The following is a 17,264-nucleotide window of genomic DNA, read 5'->3' as shown; positions in this document are numbered from 1 at the left end:
CTTAAAGAGGTGGGGTTTCAAATGTCTCCGGAAGGTGGTGAGTGACTCCGCTGTCCTGGCGTCGTGAGGGAGCTTGTTCCACCATTGGGGTGCCAGAGCAGCGAACAGTTTTGACTGGGCTGAGCGGGAACTATGCTTCCGCAGAGGAAGGGGAGGCAGCAGGCCAGAGGTGGATGAACGCAATGCCCTCGTTTGGGTGTAGGGACTGATCAGAGCCTGAAGGTACGGAGGTGCCGTTCCCCTCACAGCTCCATAGGCAAGCACCATGGTCTTGTAACAGATGCGAGCTTCAACTGGAAGCCAGTGGAGTGTGCGGAGGAGCGCACATGGTTTCCATGTGTTTGATGCCATTCCATTTGCTCCGTTCCAGCCATTATTATGAGCCGTCCTCCCCTCAGCAGCCTCCACTGGTGTGTGTCTCCTCATGCAGACAGAAATGGATGAAACACACACACACACACACACACACACACACCCGATCATTAGCTTCAGTAGCTCATTCAGGCTGCAAACGCCTTGGAAAGAACCATCTAAAGAGCTGGGTTGAAAGCTTAACACAAGGGGGTCTAGCACACACACACACATTAGCGTCTACGGCTTTTACTTTGCTTTGAAGCACAGAATCTATTCCCAATAATGCCAGACGTTGAGTCCTTATTCAAGGAATATATGTTTCATTCAGGCAGTACAGTAATAGTTCAGATTAAGACATTAACCAATCAACTACCAATTTCCTTACAGCATTACAGCTTTACACTTAGTCGCAGAATGTAACATAGCTTACAGATACGACATTACATTGTAATATGGTGCACTTGGATTTTAAAATCAATATCAAAGGTAATCTGTTTCCGTGGTGACACAGATGGTGGTTATATTTGCATCGACACACGGTCATCTGTGGCTAAACTCTACATGAGCTTCTGTGGTCGAGATCTGATCCTTCTCTAGTAATGGAGGAGGAAATAGGGATGGGAGATGTAAGGAAGGAGGGAGAGGGAGGGAAAAAGAGGGGAGAGAGATGTACTGAGAGAGAGAGAGAGATGTAAATAGAGAATCTCTGAGATAGTGGGAAGAGATGTAAAAATGGAGGGATGGGGGAGGGAGAGGGGGAGTGAGGGATGGGGGAAGGAGAGGGGGAGTGAGGGATGGGGGAAGGAGAGGGGGAGTGAGGGATTGGAGAGGGGGAGTGAGGGATGGAAAGAGACGGTTGTAGCAGGAGCTTCTGACCTCGTTCACTCCTCTGTCGGGACACTGGCTAAATTATTCAAAAACACACACACACACACACACACACACACACACACACACACACACACAGGAAGTCCCCCCCCACCCCTCCTCAGATGAAGCTCAAAGGCCGGATCTATAAATACACACTTCCTGTGTCCAGCACATAACCCCACAACATATCAACACACACATCAAGACTAACAGTGAAACGCTTACTTACGGGCCCTTCTCAACAACGCAGAGAGAAAATAAGAGAAATTATGGAAAAATAATCAAACGAGGACTAAATACACGAGTAACGATAACTTTGTTATATCCACGGTACCAGTACTGAGTCAATGTGCAGGGGTACGAGGTAATTGAGGTAGATATGTACATATAGGTAGTACGGTAATATTTTCTCATGGCAAGAATGAAAACACAAAGCAGACCTTTAAAAATCTGCTGTATGTAAGATATTGTGTGCTATAGCCTGGAAAATAAATAAATGTGACTCTGGATGACAACATAATGATGTTTGTTTCTTGGCACGACACTTACGAGTATCGCAATACTGGTATCCTCCCGGCCCTAATAGGTAGGGATAAAGTGTCTAGGTAACAGGATAGATAATAAACAGTAGCAGCAGTATATGTGGTGAGTCAAATGAGTTAGTGCAAAAGGGTCAATGCAGATAGTTATATAGTTAACCAATAGCTACCCAGACTAATTATTTAGCAGTCTTATGGCTTGGGGGAAGAAGCTGTTCAGGGTCCTGTTGGTTCCAGACTTGGTGCGTCGGTACCGCTTGCCATGCGGTAGCAGAGAGAACAGTCTATGACTTTGGTGGCTAGTCTTTGACCATTTTTAGGGCATTCCTCTGACACCGCCTGGTATAAAGGTCCTGGATGGCAGGGAGCTCGGCCCCAGTGATGTACTGAGCTGTAAACACTACCCTCTGTAGCGCCTTGCGGTCGGATGCCAAGCAGTTGCCATACCAAGCGGTAATGCAGCCAGTAAAGATGCTCTCAATGCTGCAGCTGTATAACTTTTTGAGGATCTGAGGGCCCATGCCAAATCTTTTCAGCCTCCTGAGGGGGAAGAGGCGTTGTCGTGCTTCTTCACTACTGTGTTGGTGTGTGTGGACCACGATAATTCCTTAGTGATGTGAGCACATAAACGCATGCAAACAATCAAATCACAAACGTGCGCGCACACACACACACACCTTGGGCGGTATCCAGATTGCCATACCTTCATACCGGCCTTGTGCCATACCGGGATATCAAGTAATACCAGCACTGAACACAATGGGGCGCTATTTTCAAACCCCACTGAGCCTCTGTAATCCGAAGGTTAGCAATGCCAACAAGTACATGTACATTCCCATAGAGAATGCTAACTAAATGCTAACGAGCGCATTGAAAACATTTTATAGTCTCCGACCTAAACTATTTTCAGGACAGACATCCCAGCTCATAAAGTTATACAAGTAAGTCAGAAATGCTACTCACAGTTTGCTGCACACACAAAACAAATATTAGACAACAAGGCTCTTGATCCAGGAGGGGATTCTCTGCTGTTATTAAGCGAAGCTTGATTTTGGAAGAAGCTGACCAATTAGCTAGATAGCTAACTAGCTACTAAATTAGCAAACCAAATGCACAACTGCAGAACATTTAGCAAAATGTAGACAGTTAACTTAAAAGGTGCAATATGCAGAAATCGCTACTCCATTTCCTGGTTGCTAAAATTCTAATAGTTTGCCTAATTTCAGTTTGTGTGACTAAACAAGCAATGTACAGTACCAGTATACTCATTCAAGGGTTTTTCTTCATTTTTTACATTGTAGAATAATAGTGAAGACATCAAAACTATGAAATAACACATATGGAATCATGTAGTAACCAGAAAAGTGTTAAACAAATCTAAATAGATTTTATATTCTATATTCTTCAAAGTAGCCACCCTTTGCCTTGATGACAGCTTTGCACACTCTTGGCATTCTCTTAAACCAGCTTCATGAGGTAGTCACCTGGAATGCATTTCAATTAACAGATGTGCCTTGTTAAAAGTTAATTTGTGGAATTTATTTCCTTCTTAATGCGTTTGAGTCAATCAGTTGTGTTGTGACAAGTTAGGGTTGGTATACAGAAGATAGCCCTATTTGGTAAAAGACCAAGTCCATATTATGGCAAGAACAGCTCAAATAAGCAAAGACAAACGACAGTCCATCATTACTTTAAGACATGAACGTCAGTCAATCCAGACAATTTCAAGAACTTTGAAAGTTTTTTCAAGTGCAGTCGCAAAAAACATCAACTGCTATGATAAAACTGGCTCTCACGAGGACCGCCACAGGAAAGGAAGAGTTACCTCTGCTGCAGAGGATAAGTTCATTAGAGTTACCAGCCTCAGAAATCGGCAATTAACTGCACCTCAGATTGCAGCCCAAATAAATGCTTCACAGAGTTCAAGTAACAGACACATCTCAACTACAACTGTTCAGAGGAGACTGCGTGAATCAGGCCTTCATGGTCGAATTGCTGCAAAGAAACCACTACTAAAGGACACCAATAAGTAGAAGAGACTTGCTTGGGCCAAGAAACACGAGCAATGGACATTAGACCGGTGGAATTCTGTCCTTTGGTCTGATGAGTCCAAATTTGAGATTTTTGGTGTCTTTGTGAGTAGGTGAACGGATGATCTCCACATGTGTGGTTCCCACCGTGAAGCACGGAGGAGGAGGTGTGATGGTGCTTTTCTGGTGACACTGTCAGTGATTTATTTAGTATTCAAGGCACACTTAATCAGCATGGCTACCACAGCATTCTGCAGCGCCACGCCATCCCGTCTGGTTTGCGCTTAGTGGGACTATAATTTGTTTTTCAACAGGACAATGACCCAAAACACACCTCCAGGCTGTGTAAGGGCTATTTGACCAAGAAGGAGAGTGATGGAGTGCTGTATCAGATGACCTGGCCTCCACAATCACCCGACTTCAACCCAATTGAGATGGTTTGGGATGAGTTGGACCGCAGAGTGAAGGAAAAGCAGCCAACAAGTGCTCAGCATATGTGGGAACTCCTTCAAAACTGTTGGAAAAGCATTCCAGGTGAAGCTGGTTGAGAGAATGCCAAGAGTGTGCAAAGCTGTCATCAAGGCAAAGGGTGGCTACTTTGAAGGTTACTACATGATTCCATATGTGTTATTTCATAGTTTTGATGTCTTCACTATTATTCTATAATGTAGAAAATAGAAGAAATAAAGAAAAACCCTTGGATGAGTAGGGTGTGTCCAAACTTTTGACTGGTACCTTATATTGTAGAGCATCAATGTACCATCTAAACTGCTATGAAATATATTTCCAATAACCAAAAATATTGTATTTTCAGCTGGCCATACAAAACAGAAAGTAAAAGATGCTAAAACGAAACTTAAGAACGGGAAGCATAGAAATAGTGCAACAGATCTACTGCTTCTTAGACTTTCAATGAGAATGACATATCTATAACTTACATTTCTATGTGAATTTGGTCAGGTCGCCCAAAAAGTTACATATTGCAGCTTTAATAGTTATAAGATATCAAGCTGGCAAACATTTAGTTGTGAATTCCATACTGTAACTAGATCACCTGGCGCGTGCTGCACAACAGTGAGTGATTCGCAAGGCTCCGGTTTCTCGTTGTTGTGTGCTTGTAAACAAACACCACGTGACTGGCGACTACCAGTAAGCTTCATAATGAAAAATTAGGTGACAGGTGAAATGAAGAACACAATCTTCTTTATCTCCTAACGTATTGCACAAGTTGACTGCAGGTATTTACTTAAAAAGTAGCTACAAATATTCAAATATATTAAAACAACTTCAAATAAATAGTTTCAATGGTATTGACGGTAATACCATCCAGTGGCTATTTCCAAACACCCAGGTATATATATATATATATATATATATATATATATATATATATATATATATATATATATATACATACATACACACATACACGGTATACCACCCAAGCCTAACACACACACACACGGATTGATCCACATCCATCCATGTTATTGGTTACTGAGGTTAGAGGAATGCTAGTTGTCCCCAAGAGCCAAAAACTAAAACACCAAAAACATCTCAAACATTTTAACTCCGTTAACCGTTAAACCAGGGGTTCTCAAAGTGGGGTCTGTGGAGGTACTGTAGGAGGTCCGCAGCCAGATCTCCAAATATAAAAAAGTTTTAAAAAAGTTTATTTTTTACATTTAATGTTTTCATGAATATTTCTAACAGATTAAACAAATTTCAGCCAAGGGACTGGTGGAATAAATTTAGAAGGTGCAATAAAATACAATGTAATATTATTAATCTACAATTAATGTTCTTAACCCTGGGCAACATAGTGGGATATTGGTATCCACACTGCTCCACCAATTATCCATTCTTCAACTTAAAGAGCGACTGTCTTTAAAAAGCAACAAATCCCTTTGAAAATGGCCCGTGGAATTGATATGAGTCAGAAACAGTTATTCTAGTGTCAAAATTGACTACAAAGTGTAAATAGGATCATTTTGGTCATAAAGTCAGTCTCTTCTAAAACTGAGTTTGTGTTATGATTTGATGATGTCCATTTGCCCACTAACATTGGCTGAACCACTACGGTGATTGCACTCTATCCAATAGCATAAACAGTGAGACAGACCTGCCCAGCAGCTCCGACTTTGTTTACATAAGACAACATGTCGCACATTTAACTTGAGAAATACTGCACCAAACACCTTAGTTAGATGTAAAATTGCGCAACTAAAACATCCTTCGGCAAAAACGTCAAAATTAATTACAGATTTCTTGAGTTATCTTAGATTCATTCTGGGGATTTTGAAAAAGTGAAATAGGCTTCCAGTGACTCATGGGTTGTCAGAGCACCTTACCGATCACTGCACCTGTAACACAGCCCATCTGAAATTAGCCCGCCCAACTACCTCATCCCTATATTGTTATTTATTTTGCTCATTTGTACCCCAGTATCTCTATTTGCACAATCATCTCTTGCACATCTATCATTCCAGTGTTAATACTAATTGTAATTATTTTGCACTATAGCCTATTTGCCTTACCTCCATAACTTGCTACATTTGCACACACTGTATATATATGTATTTCTGTTGTATTTTTGACTTTGTTTTGTTTTACCCCATATGTAACTCTGTGTTGTTGTTTTTATCGCACTGCTTTGCTTTATCTTGGCCAGGTCGCAGTTGTAAATGAGAACTTGTTCTCAACTGGTTTACCTGGTTAAATAAAGGTGAAATGAAAAAAAAAAATGAAAAAAAAATGGGGGGACCAAACGCAGAATCGGTCAGGAAACACACCCCCAAGACTGAAATTTTGTTTTCCTAATGAGCAAGAGAAAAACACACGTGCCAATCGGCATGTTCAGTGGCTCTTTAATACTTATTGTATTCCCCCCCAATTGTTTAATTAGATTTTTTTTCATAAATGCACTGTAATTTAAAGCAAGAATCCTTCGTTAATACATCGATTTTTGGTATGGAATACCACGGTATACCCATTGATTCTTGAAGAATATAACTAGCCTCTTTTTATTTTTTATTTTTTTTATTTCACCTTTATTTAACCAGGTAAGCCAGTTGAGAACAGGTTCTCATTTACAACTGCGACCTGGCCAAGATAAAGCAAAGTAGTGCAATAAAAACAACACAGAGTTACATATGGGGTAAAAAACATAAAGTCAGAAATACAACAGAATATATATATACAGTGTGTGCAAATGTAGCAAGTTATGGAGGTAAGGCAATAAATAGGCTATAGTGCAGAATAATTACAATAGTATTAACACTGGAATGCTAGATGTGCAAGAGATTATGTGCAAATAGAGATACTGGGGTGCAAAAGAGCAAAATAAATAACAATATAGGGATGAGGTAGTTGGGTGGGCTAATTTCAGATGGGCTGTGTACAGGTGCAGTGATCGGTAAGGTGCTCTGACAACTGATGCTTAAAGTTATTGAGGGAGATAAGAGTCTCCAGCTTCAGAGATTTTTGCAATTCGTTCCAGTCATTGGCAGCAGAGAACTGGAAGGAATGGCGGCCAAAGGAGGTGTTGGCTTTGGGAATGACCAGAGAGATATACCTGCTGGAGCGCAGACTACGGGTGGGTGCTGCTATGGTGACCAATGAGCTAAGATAAGGCGGGGATTTGCCTAGCAGTGATTTATAGATGGCCTGGAGCCAGTGGGTTTGACGACGAACATGTAGTGAGGACCAGCCAACAAGAGCGTACAGGTCACAGTGGTGGGTAGTGTATGGGGCTTTGGAGACAAAACGGATGGCACTGTGATAGACTACATCCAATTTGCTGAGTAGAGTGTTGGAGGCTATTTTGTAAATGACATCGCCGAAGTCAAAGATCGGTAGGATAGTCAGTTTTACGAGGGCATGTTTGGCAGCATGAGTGAAGGAGGCTTTGTTGCGAAATAGGGAAGCCGATTCTAGATTTAACTTTGGATTGGAGATTCTTTATGTGAGTCTGGAAGTTGAGTTTACAGTCTAACCAGACACCTAGATATTTGTAGTTGTCCACATACTCTAGGTCAGACCCGTCGAGAGTGGTGATTCTAGTCGGGTGGGCGGGTGCTAGCAGCGTTCGATTGAAAAGCATGCATTTAGTTTTACTAGTGTTTAAGAGCAGTTGAAGGCTACTGAAGGATTGTTGTATGGCATTGAAGCTCGTTTGGAGGTTTGTTAACACAGTGTCCAATGAAGGGCTAGATGTATACAAAATGGTGTCGTCTGCGTAGAGGTGGATCTGAGAGTCACCAGCAGCAAGAGCGACATCATTGATATACACGGAGAAAAGTGTCGGCCCAAGAATTGAACCCTGTGGCACCCCCATAGAGACTGCCATAGGTCCAGACAACAGGCCCTCCGATTTGACACACTGAACTCTATCTGAGAAGTAGTTGGTGAACCAGGCGAGGCAGTCATTTGAGAAACCAAGGCTATTTAGTCTGCCAATAAGAATGCGGTGGTTGACAGAGTCGAAAGCCTTGGCCAGGTCGATGAAGACGGCTGCACAGTACTGTCTATTATCAATCGCGGTTATAATATCGTTTAGGACCTTGAGCGTGGCTGAAGTGCACCCGTGACCAGCTCGGAAACCGGATTGCATAGCGGAGAAGGTACGGTGGTATTCGAAATGGTCGATGATCTGTTTGTTAACTTGGCTTTCGAATACTTTCGAAAGGCAGGGCAGGATGGATATAGGTCTGTAGCAGTTTGGATCTAGAGTGTCACCCCCTTTGAAGAGGGGGATGACCGCGGCAGCTTTCCAATCTCTGGGGATCTCAGACGTTATGAAAGAGAGGTTGAACAGACTAGTAATAGGGGTTGCGACAATTTCGGCGGCTAGTTTTAGAAAGAAAGGGTCCAGATTGTCTAGCCCAGCTGATTTGTAGGGGTCCAGATTTTGCAGCGCTTTCAAAACATCAGCTGTCTGAATTTGTGTGAAGGAGAAGCGGGGGGGCATGGGCAAGTTGCAGCAGAGGGTGCAGAGTTGGTGGCCGGGTTAGTGGTAGCCAGATGGAAAGCATGGCCAGCTGTAGCAAAATGCTTGTTGAAATTCTCGATTATTGTAGATTTATCGGTGGTGATAGTGTTTCCTAGCCTCAGTGCAGTGGGCAGCTGGGAGGAAGTGCTCTTATTCTCCATGGACTTTACAGTGTCCCAAAACTTTTTGGAGTTAGTGCTACAGGATGCAAATTTCTGTTTGAAAAAAGTTAGCCTTTGCTTTCCTGACTGCTTGTGTATATTGGTTCCTAACTTCCCTGAAAAGTTGCATATCGCGGGGGCTATTTGATGCTAATGCTGTACGCCACAGGATGTTTTTGTGCTGGTCAAGGGCAGTCAAGTCTGAGGAGAACCAGGGGCTATATCGGTTCTTAGTTCTGTATTTTTTGAATGGGGCATGTTTATTTAAGATTGAGAGGAAATTACTTTTAAGGAACAACCAGGTATCCTCTACTCTTGAGCTTAGCTCAATTGTCGTACCCCATCAGAACCCAAAATATACACTTGTTTTACTGTATAGCTTCCAAACATTGTTAAAACTACAATTTTGATATCATGGATGGTCATTCCTTGCATCCATAGCTCGGTTTATGAATTTGAGAATGATTAAATTTCTCCAGGCCCGTCCCTCAGCTTTTTACCAAAACAGAGTAAAATTGCAGGAAATTAGCTAGAAAACTGCAACATTTTCTCTCTGATGCTAAGAGCTGGACCTTTAAAATGTTCCTTCCCAGGGCCCGAGACTTGGTTCATCTGGCCATGTACTGCCGAAGTCATAGTAAAACTCCTTGTATGCTATTTTTATCTCACTCAAATTATGAAGGGGGCCTGATGAATTTGCTATCACAAAAGGGGGCCCCGGACCTAAAAAGTTTGAGAAACCCTGTGTTAAACGGTATCTCAAATGTTAGTCTGCCGTTATCGCTCCGGCCTCTCCTGCTGGGAAGCTGAATTCCAGAGTTCCCTACAGGGCGGATCAGATTTCTGACCACACCCATCTGGTCTCCTCAGTAACCTAATTACCATGATCGCTATGGAAACACATCAGACAGATAGAGAAAGAAAGATGGAGAGAGAGATGGAGGGAGAGAGAGGCAAAGAGAGGAGAGGAAGGATACATGCACGTCACCAAACACACATGCAAGAATCAGACAAATGAGAAAAAAAAGAGGGGAAAGATGTATGCATGCATCACATACACACACATATACAGGTTTTTTAGTGGGAGGGTGTGCCCCGTTTCTGGTTTATATTTATAGCGAAGCCCCAACACAGAGATCTCAGAATGCTTTGTGGTTTTGGAGACTGTATGCTGCTGCTGCTCTCTAATTTACAGTCCTGTTATAGAATTTGCACACACACACAGTTTCTCTCAGTATGCATAAATGCACAGGCACACTAAACACAGGGAGGTTGAGGGAGAGAGAGATAAAGAGAGAGGGATATGGATAAAGAGGGAGGTTGAGATAAAGAGAGGGATATGGATAAAGAGGGAGGTTGAGATAAAGAGAGGGGTATGGATAAAGAGGGAGGTTGAGATAAAGAGAGAGGGGTATGGATAAAGAGGGAGGTTGAGATAAAGAGAGAGGGATATGGATAAAGAGGGAGGTTGAGGGAGAGTGCGATAAAGAGAGAGGGATATGGATAAAGAGGGAGGTTGAGGGAGAGAGAGAAAGAAAGAGTGGGATATGTATGAAGAGGGAGGTTGAGGGAGAGAGATAAAGAGTAAGGGATATGGATAAAGAGGGAGGTTGAGGGCGAGAGAGATAAAGAGGGAGGGATATGGATAAAGAGGGAGGTTGAGGGAGAGAGATAAAGAGAGATAAAGCTGTGACAGCAGCAGTAGTGTGGTTGTCATAGCGACGGCCGTGGAGAGCAGGTAGAGCATTGTCTCCTGGGAAATGAGCTACACTGGCCTCCCTCCCCCTCTCTCTCTTTTTCCATCCCTCTCTCTCCCACCATCCCTCCCTCTATTGCTCTCTTCACAGCTCTCTACAACTCACTTCGCTTTCCTTTCATTCATCGTCTCCCTCCCTCCTTTTTCTTTCCTTCCTATGCATCCCTCTCTTGAGAATATGTGAGTGTGTGAGGATGTCTGCAGTACTGCCCAATTACTGAGGGTTTGTTCTGTGTGTGTGTGTGTGTGAGAGAGAGAGAGAGAGCTAAAGAGTAAAGACTGTAGCTGACTGTGCCTCAAGCTGCTACATAGGCCCCTCTGTAAGCATTAACATTACAAACACATGCACACCTTATACAGTAGATAGTGTGTAGATAGTGACGGATGGATAGAGGTGGGAATCTCCCTATCTCACACCAGACAAACATTACACTGCAGCCCCTACATGGAGCAATTTAGCCTCTTGTGCAATCAGTCACTATTTCAGATGAAAAACCTAACCCTAGGAAAAAAGTACTTCTAGCCCCACACCCTATCCCCTTCCTCTAAACCCTTCCCTTTCAGTATTTAGAGATCTGAAAAGGACAGGCTAGGTGTGGGTACCATGGTGATGTCATACCTCCATTAAGCATATTGGAGGGTAGAGACATTATAAAAGGTGTTTCTCCTGGACCTGGGGGACCACCAGACAGTCCACCTTTTTGTTTTAGCCCTGCACTAACACACCTGATTCAACAAAACCTTTGGTTATTTGATTCAGGCATGTCAGTGCAGGGCTGGAACAAAGATGTGGCTTGTCTGTATGGTGGTCCCTCAGGAGAGCAAGAGGAAACACTGGTGCCACCTATTCAGGGCTGTGTCCCATCACTGAACACTAGTACAATGGAGGTAAGGGGAGCCGAGGGGAAGGGGCTAGACTAGGGCTTGCTTTCAGGTAGAGGGTAGGGTGGAGACATCATCACTACACTGCTTGTTATCAGACCAGGCTCAATAGACTTAATAGTCTATCAGAGTACCAAACATGTACGCATATGTACAGCAGTGTTCTAGAATATTGGACCGTTGGCATTCATACTTTTCGAATTCTCAGCGCAGCCCAAGGAATTTCTCCAACTGTCAACACATTCAAATTAATAGAGGACGTGTACCGGAGACGCGTTGGTTGGGAATTGTGGGGAGGTGCGCGTTGGGGCTGTGCGCCCCCCGTGGATGGTGGTCTAAAGCCACGTAGCTATGTCACAATGGGACGCCGGACTATCGCATCTCAGTGTCTGTGATTTTAGCTTTAGGCCAACACAGACCTACTGTAAGCCTACAGACCTACTGTAAGCCTACAGACATACAGACCTACTGTAAGCCTACAGACATACAGACCTACTGTAGGGTGTAACAGAGCTCTGGATATGAGCTGAGACCTGTTTCATTTCCTACTACTGCAGTGGAACTGGCCCCAACCCTGAACAATGTATCCTAGGCTACATAGTGTAGTATAGGTATTATTACACACTATGACCTATATACTGTAAGGGAGTTACATTTTAGTCATTTAGCAGACGCTCTTATCCAGAGCGACTTACAGTTAGTGAGTGCATAAATTGTTTCATACTGGCCCCCCGTGGGAAACGAACCCACAACCCTGGCGTTGCAAGCGCCATGCTCTACCAACTGAGCTACACGGGGCCAGTTCATGCTGATAGCTGTGTCCATACCCATCTGTGTGTGTATGTGTGCCTCTATACAGATCGATGTGTGTGGTAGAGTCTGTCCTCTAAAGGAGTGAGAAGGACCCACTTCCTGTGTCAAATTGCCTCTCACATTCCACACACTCTCTAGCCCCCTCTCTCTCACACTGTTTTCTCCCTCCGTCCTTCGCTCTCTATTGGGGGCTTTGTCTACCATTTCAGGCACAAGAAACGGATTCATTACACGAACCAAACATGATCCTCAAAAACACCCCACTTCTCACACACACACACTACATAAAAGCGCTCTCTCGTTTCATACACACCACAAAAAAGCTAGCACACAAACCCTGGCATGAAAAGACAGGCAGACACACACAAACAAGGTCGTTGTGGGATGCAGCAGATGTCTGTGGGAAAATCACGCTTCATCTAAATTTACACAGCAGGAAATTACATCATGGCCTCATATCACAGGAAATAAATACCAACACAGACCATCCACTGAGGATTGACCCAGGACACGCACACGGCCAGTCATTCACTGGAGGCAGCAAAAGATCTGGGCAAGTAAGCCAATCTGTGTGCGTGCCTTTGATATGTGTGTGTGCCTTTGAAGTGTGTGTGTGTGCCTTTGAAGTGTGTGTGTGTGTGTGTGTGTGTGTGTGTGTGTGTGTGTGTGTGTGTGAGAGAGAGACTGTCCCCAGGGCAGGGCTTTCTTGGGTTAAGGGGATCTACGTACTTTTGTGCGGCTGAATTTTTGGAACAGGACGCAAACGGAGCTCCGTAGCTCCGTTTGTGTACACTGTGAAATCACTGTTGAGAGCCCTTTACTGAGCATTGCTGAGATCACTGATGTGTGTGTGATGTGACCTGTGCCAGCATGAGAAACACACCTGCCTCTGTGTGTGTCATCAGGGTCAGATTAGAGGGAGGTAGGTAGGCCGCCAACAGCACCAACTGACACAGTAATCATTTGTATGTGTGCCAAAGGCTATGGCAGCCAGCGGTACCAGGACGCAGGAGAGGATGGTAACCTCCTAAACCCTGGTCATTCAGCTCTGAGCACCAGACCACCTGGACGCTCTCCCATTAAATAGGCTATTGTAGAGCCGTGGAAATACAAGGGATTCACAAGTTATCACAAGACTAGTTGGACAGCGAAGTCAAACTTGTAGTTTGAGCTCTATACTCCAGCAAAATGAATCCAAGATCACATAGTGAATAAGAGGAAAAGTACAGAATGACCAGGGTTTTGTTTGAGGATATTTTAGGCATTATGTGTTTTACCATTTTAAGACAATAGCACTTTTGCATCCAAGATGGACTGTAGGCTATATGAATACTTGTGTTATCATACTAAGAGCACAAAGAACGATTTCTCCCGGTATGGAGGATAAATTGGTACCGGCTGGTGAGGGGGTGCTGAATGCGCGTGACTCAATGGTTGGTTCCGGGAGACTCGCGCATTCCAAATCAGTTCGCCTCGCGATTCCCGATGACATCATTCCCATTCCTTGCGCACCGCGTTTCACACAGCCCACCCCTTCTTCACCACCACACACACACACACCCTCCGGTTACCAGAGAAGCCCATGGGTTTTTTTACCAATCCTCACCGGACAGGCCCTGTTAACTCCCGGAAATACACGCACGCCACTCACGCACATAAATGGTCAACCGGCCAGCCGATCAAACACCCCACCGTGTCCCCTCGCCGCAGTAGGCCTACGGCTCGAGCTGATTACCAGGGGATGGTAGTGAGCTCGGGAATCAGACACAACAGAGCAGTTAACCTAATAAAGACAAGTAATAACCTCAATTACAACGGACCAACTCATTACACACACAACTCCTGAGCTCTCTCTGTGTGTGTGTGTGTGTGTGTGTGTGTGTGTGTAATTAGTGGGTCCGTTCTAATTGAGGTTTTAGGGGTCTTTATTAGGTTAACTAATCGCGAGGCCTTTCTAAAAAAACATTACCCCCCGTCTCTGAGACACAAAGACCCGAGGAGTGACTTGGGCCGCGAGCCAGACACGGGAGTCACGGGCGGCTCGCGACCAAATGTGGGTCGAGTCCAAGATTTACTACCGATCACCGAGTAGCAGACACACACTGCTACTGCTGCCTCATTAACCACGAGCAACACACACAGGCACGCACACACACACTTCAAAGACATAATCTATCAATACCCTATGGCCTATGCTATGGAACCCTAGATCCCGGACCACGTTGTGACATGATACATCCGTAGAAATGGAACAATAGAATGCACAAAGGACCCGGCAGACTAGTGCCCTTACCAGCGCGGAGTGAGCGAGCAGCGCCGCAAGGATAGTCATCAGACACCGCCGCAGCTTCATGCTGTGGCCGGGGGGCGCGAGCCTTTACAGGGGAACAAGCGCTTCTCTCCGTAGGCAGTAGTCTCCAACTTCAGAGTGCACCGCCCCTCCTCGCGAACATCCGTCTGGCTTTTATTAATCCGTATCGGTAAAACACTAAACCGGCGTGTGTCCTTCTTCTCCGGTAATGGTACCAGGCATAAAACGAGTGGAGATTTATTCTTCCTACGATGGAAGCCTTTTCTTTATTTAATTTTGTCCCCCTCTGTTGGACCTTTTGTGCTCAAGACCTGGTAGATATAGCCTACTACCGGGAGACGCCAGACCTCAGCTCTCTCCTCCCCCTCTCTGTCGAAAGCAGGATGTTCCTTATTATGGCGACGCCGCTCGGCCTGGGAGTCTGGCAGAAGGAGTGTGTGTGTGTGTGTGTGTGTGTGTGTTGGGGGGAATCTCCTCTGGCGGGCGAGGGGAGGATGCCCCCTGCAGCCCCGAATAGGCACCCACTGGCTGTTCCCCGCCTCTCTAACACACACACAAAAGCATTCATACACAGGGTTGGGCGGATTACTTGAAGAAATGAATCCCTTAATGATTACAGTTAGGCCTATATGAAAAAAAGTAATCAGTAACGTAATCCTTTGAATTACTCAAAATGAGTAATGCAATCCGATTACTTTTAGACCAGACTTGCCTAATTTAAATTTGTTGCGTTTAAAATAGTTTTATTTAATTTAGTAACATTATTTCCAATAGTGTAACAACATAGAGATCCTATAATTCACATGTTCTAAGTGTGTGAGCATATAGGCTACACAGGGTTCCAAAATCTTGTCACGGTGGCCTATTCAAACTGGTTGAATGAATAGACACGGCTTCAAAACATTCACACCTGGCCCACTGGTCAATCAAATAAAAAACTAATGTCCGCAACTCTGGTATGCTCCCATGGTGATGTAATCAGACGCACAAAAAAGACAACGTTTCGATCCGAAGACATTTCGATCCGAGTTCGCATCGAAACGTTGTCTTTTTTGGGCATCTGATTAAATCACCATAGGAGCACAGCCTACCAGAGTTGCCGACATTCCTTTTTTCCTTGACGTTCTTCTGTCCTGCACCTGATAAATTGGATATGCACTTGTTTCTCTTTTGCACTGGTCAATCACACAATTGCCTGTATTCCATAAAGCTCCTGCCTTGCTTGCTGCTTTTCAGACTATTTAGACACTTTTGTACGCTGCAACCTGGACTCAGGGGTAGATGTAACATAGTAAACGTAAATCCGGGGTACTCCAATTAGTATATTATTTTTCGTATGGTATGTATTAATTTGTAGCTGTCCATCATCCATTTTGTATAAGATATCAATTTCAATTTGTCTGATATGTAACGAATTTTCTAATTGTATGATATGTTACGAATTCAAATTTGTTGTGACTAATGATAGCTAGGTGGCTAACGCTAATGTCAGCTAGGTGGCTAACGTTAACTATGCTAGGGTTAGGTTAAGTAGTTGCAAAGTAGCTAAAAAGTAGTGAGTAGTTGCAAAGTTGTTAAAATGCTAAAGTTGTCCGTGATGAGATTTAAACACGCAATCTTTGGGTTGCTAGACGTTTGCGTTATATGTTTTTGCCTTAAGTAACCTTCTGTCTTATGGAAGTATACTAAAGTTAACATATCATTCTATTTTGAGTGCCCGATTTACGTTTACTATGTTACTTCTAGTCTATGACACCAGGCTGCACCTTCGCTCTCATCCTCCTGTGCTCCCCGAGTAGGCCTGGCAGAACAGAACATTAGCCAATGTAATATGACAGCAGAAAAATTATGTAGGCAAATGAATCTCTATTGAAAAAAATTCTGAAAACTCGGGAGCCCTATTTAGGCAGTAAAATATAACAACAATAGCCTAATTGTCAAACCCAAAATCCATGACAATCACTGGTTTAGGTTGCACATCAAAATATCTTGAATCATGCATTCATGCTTGGATTAAACCATTTATTTAATCATACTATCTCAGTAGCAGGCCTACACTTCTTAATAAAGCACACTGAATGACTTTATAAGATTATTTCTCATTTGTTCTATTGTGTGACCTACAATAAGAAGCCATCGACCCTTGATGTCCCCTGTAGCTCAGTTGGTAGAGCATGGCGCTTGCAACGCCAGGGTTGTGGGTTCGTTTCCCACGGGGGGCCAGTATGAAAATGTATGCACTCACTAACTGTAAATCGCTCTGGATAAGAGCGTCTGCTAAATGACAAAAAAATAAAAAAGGGTGATCAGCAAGACAACAGAATCTTGATGAGTGGTGAGACTTGAGGGTGCACTAAATGATGGCATTGCTGAGAAGGTTTCATCAAATATTCCTCTTGATAAAGTAATCCTAAATGTAATCAGCTGTTTTTAAGAATATAACTATAATCCGATTACTTATACATATATAAATATATACCTAATCCCCATTACGTGTAATCTTTTACTACCCAACCCTGCATACAAACACACACTTCCCAGTGAAAAAACACCGGGGC

The 17,264-nt window shown here is 43.7% G+C and overlaps 1 protein-coding gene across 1 annotated transcript in view; it reads right to left on the bottom strand.

The window, feature by feature from the left end:
* The window catches only part of sdc3 (syndecan 3), a 38,889-nt gene extending 23,754 nt beyond the window's left edge, over positions 1-15,135 (bottom strand). The window contains exon 1 of the mRNA XM_045226579.1: positions 14,689-15,135. Coding sequence (XP_045082514.1) covers positions 14,689-14,748 — 60 coding nt within the window. The 5' untranslated portion in view covers positions 14,749-15,135. The remainder of the gene's footprint in view (positions 1-14,688) is intronic.
* Positions 15,136-17,264: the final 2,129 nt, after the last annotated feature.

This window comes from Coregonus clupeaformis, chromosome 17, assembly GCF_020615455.1.
Source record: "Coregonus clupeaformis isolate EN_2021a chromosome 17, ASM2061545v1, whole genome shotgun sequence".
In the NCBI taxonomy this organism is placed as follows: domain Eukaryota; kingdom Metazoa; phylum Chordata; class Actinopteri; order Salmoniformes; family Salmonidae; genus Coregonus; species Coregonus clupeaformis.
The sequence above is the reverse complement of the archived record's forward strand: the minus strand, read 5'-3'. Positions and strand labels throughout refer to the sequence as shown.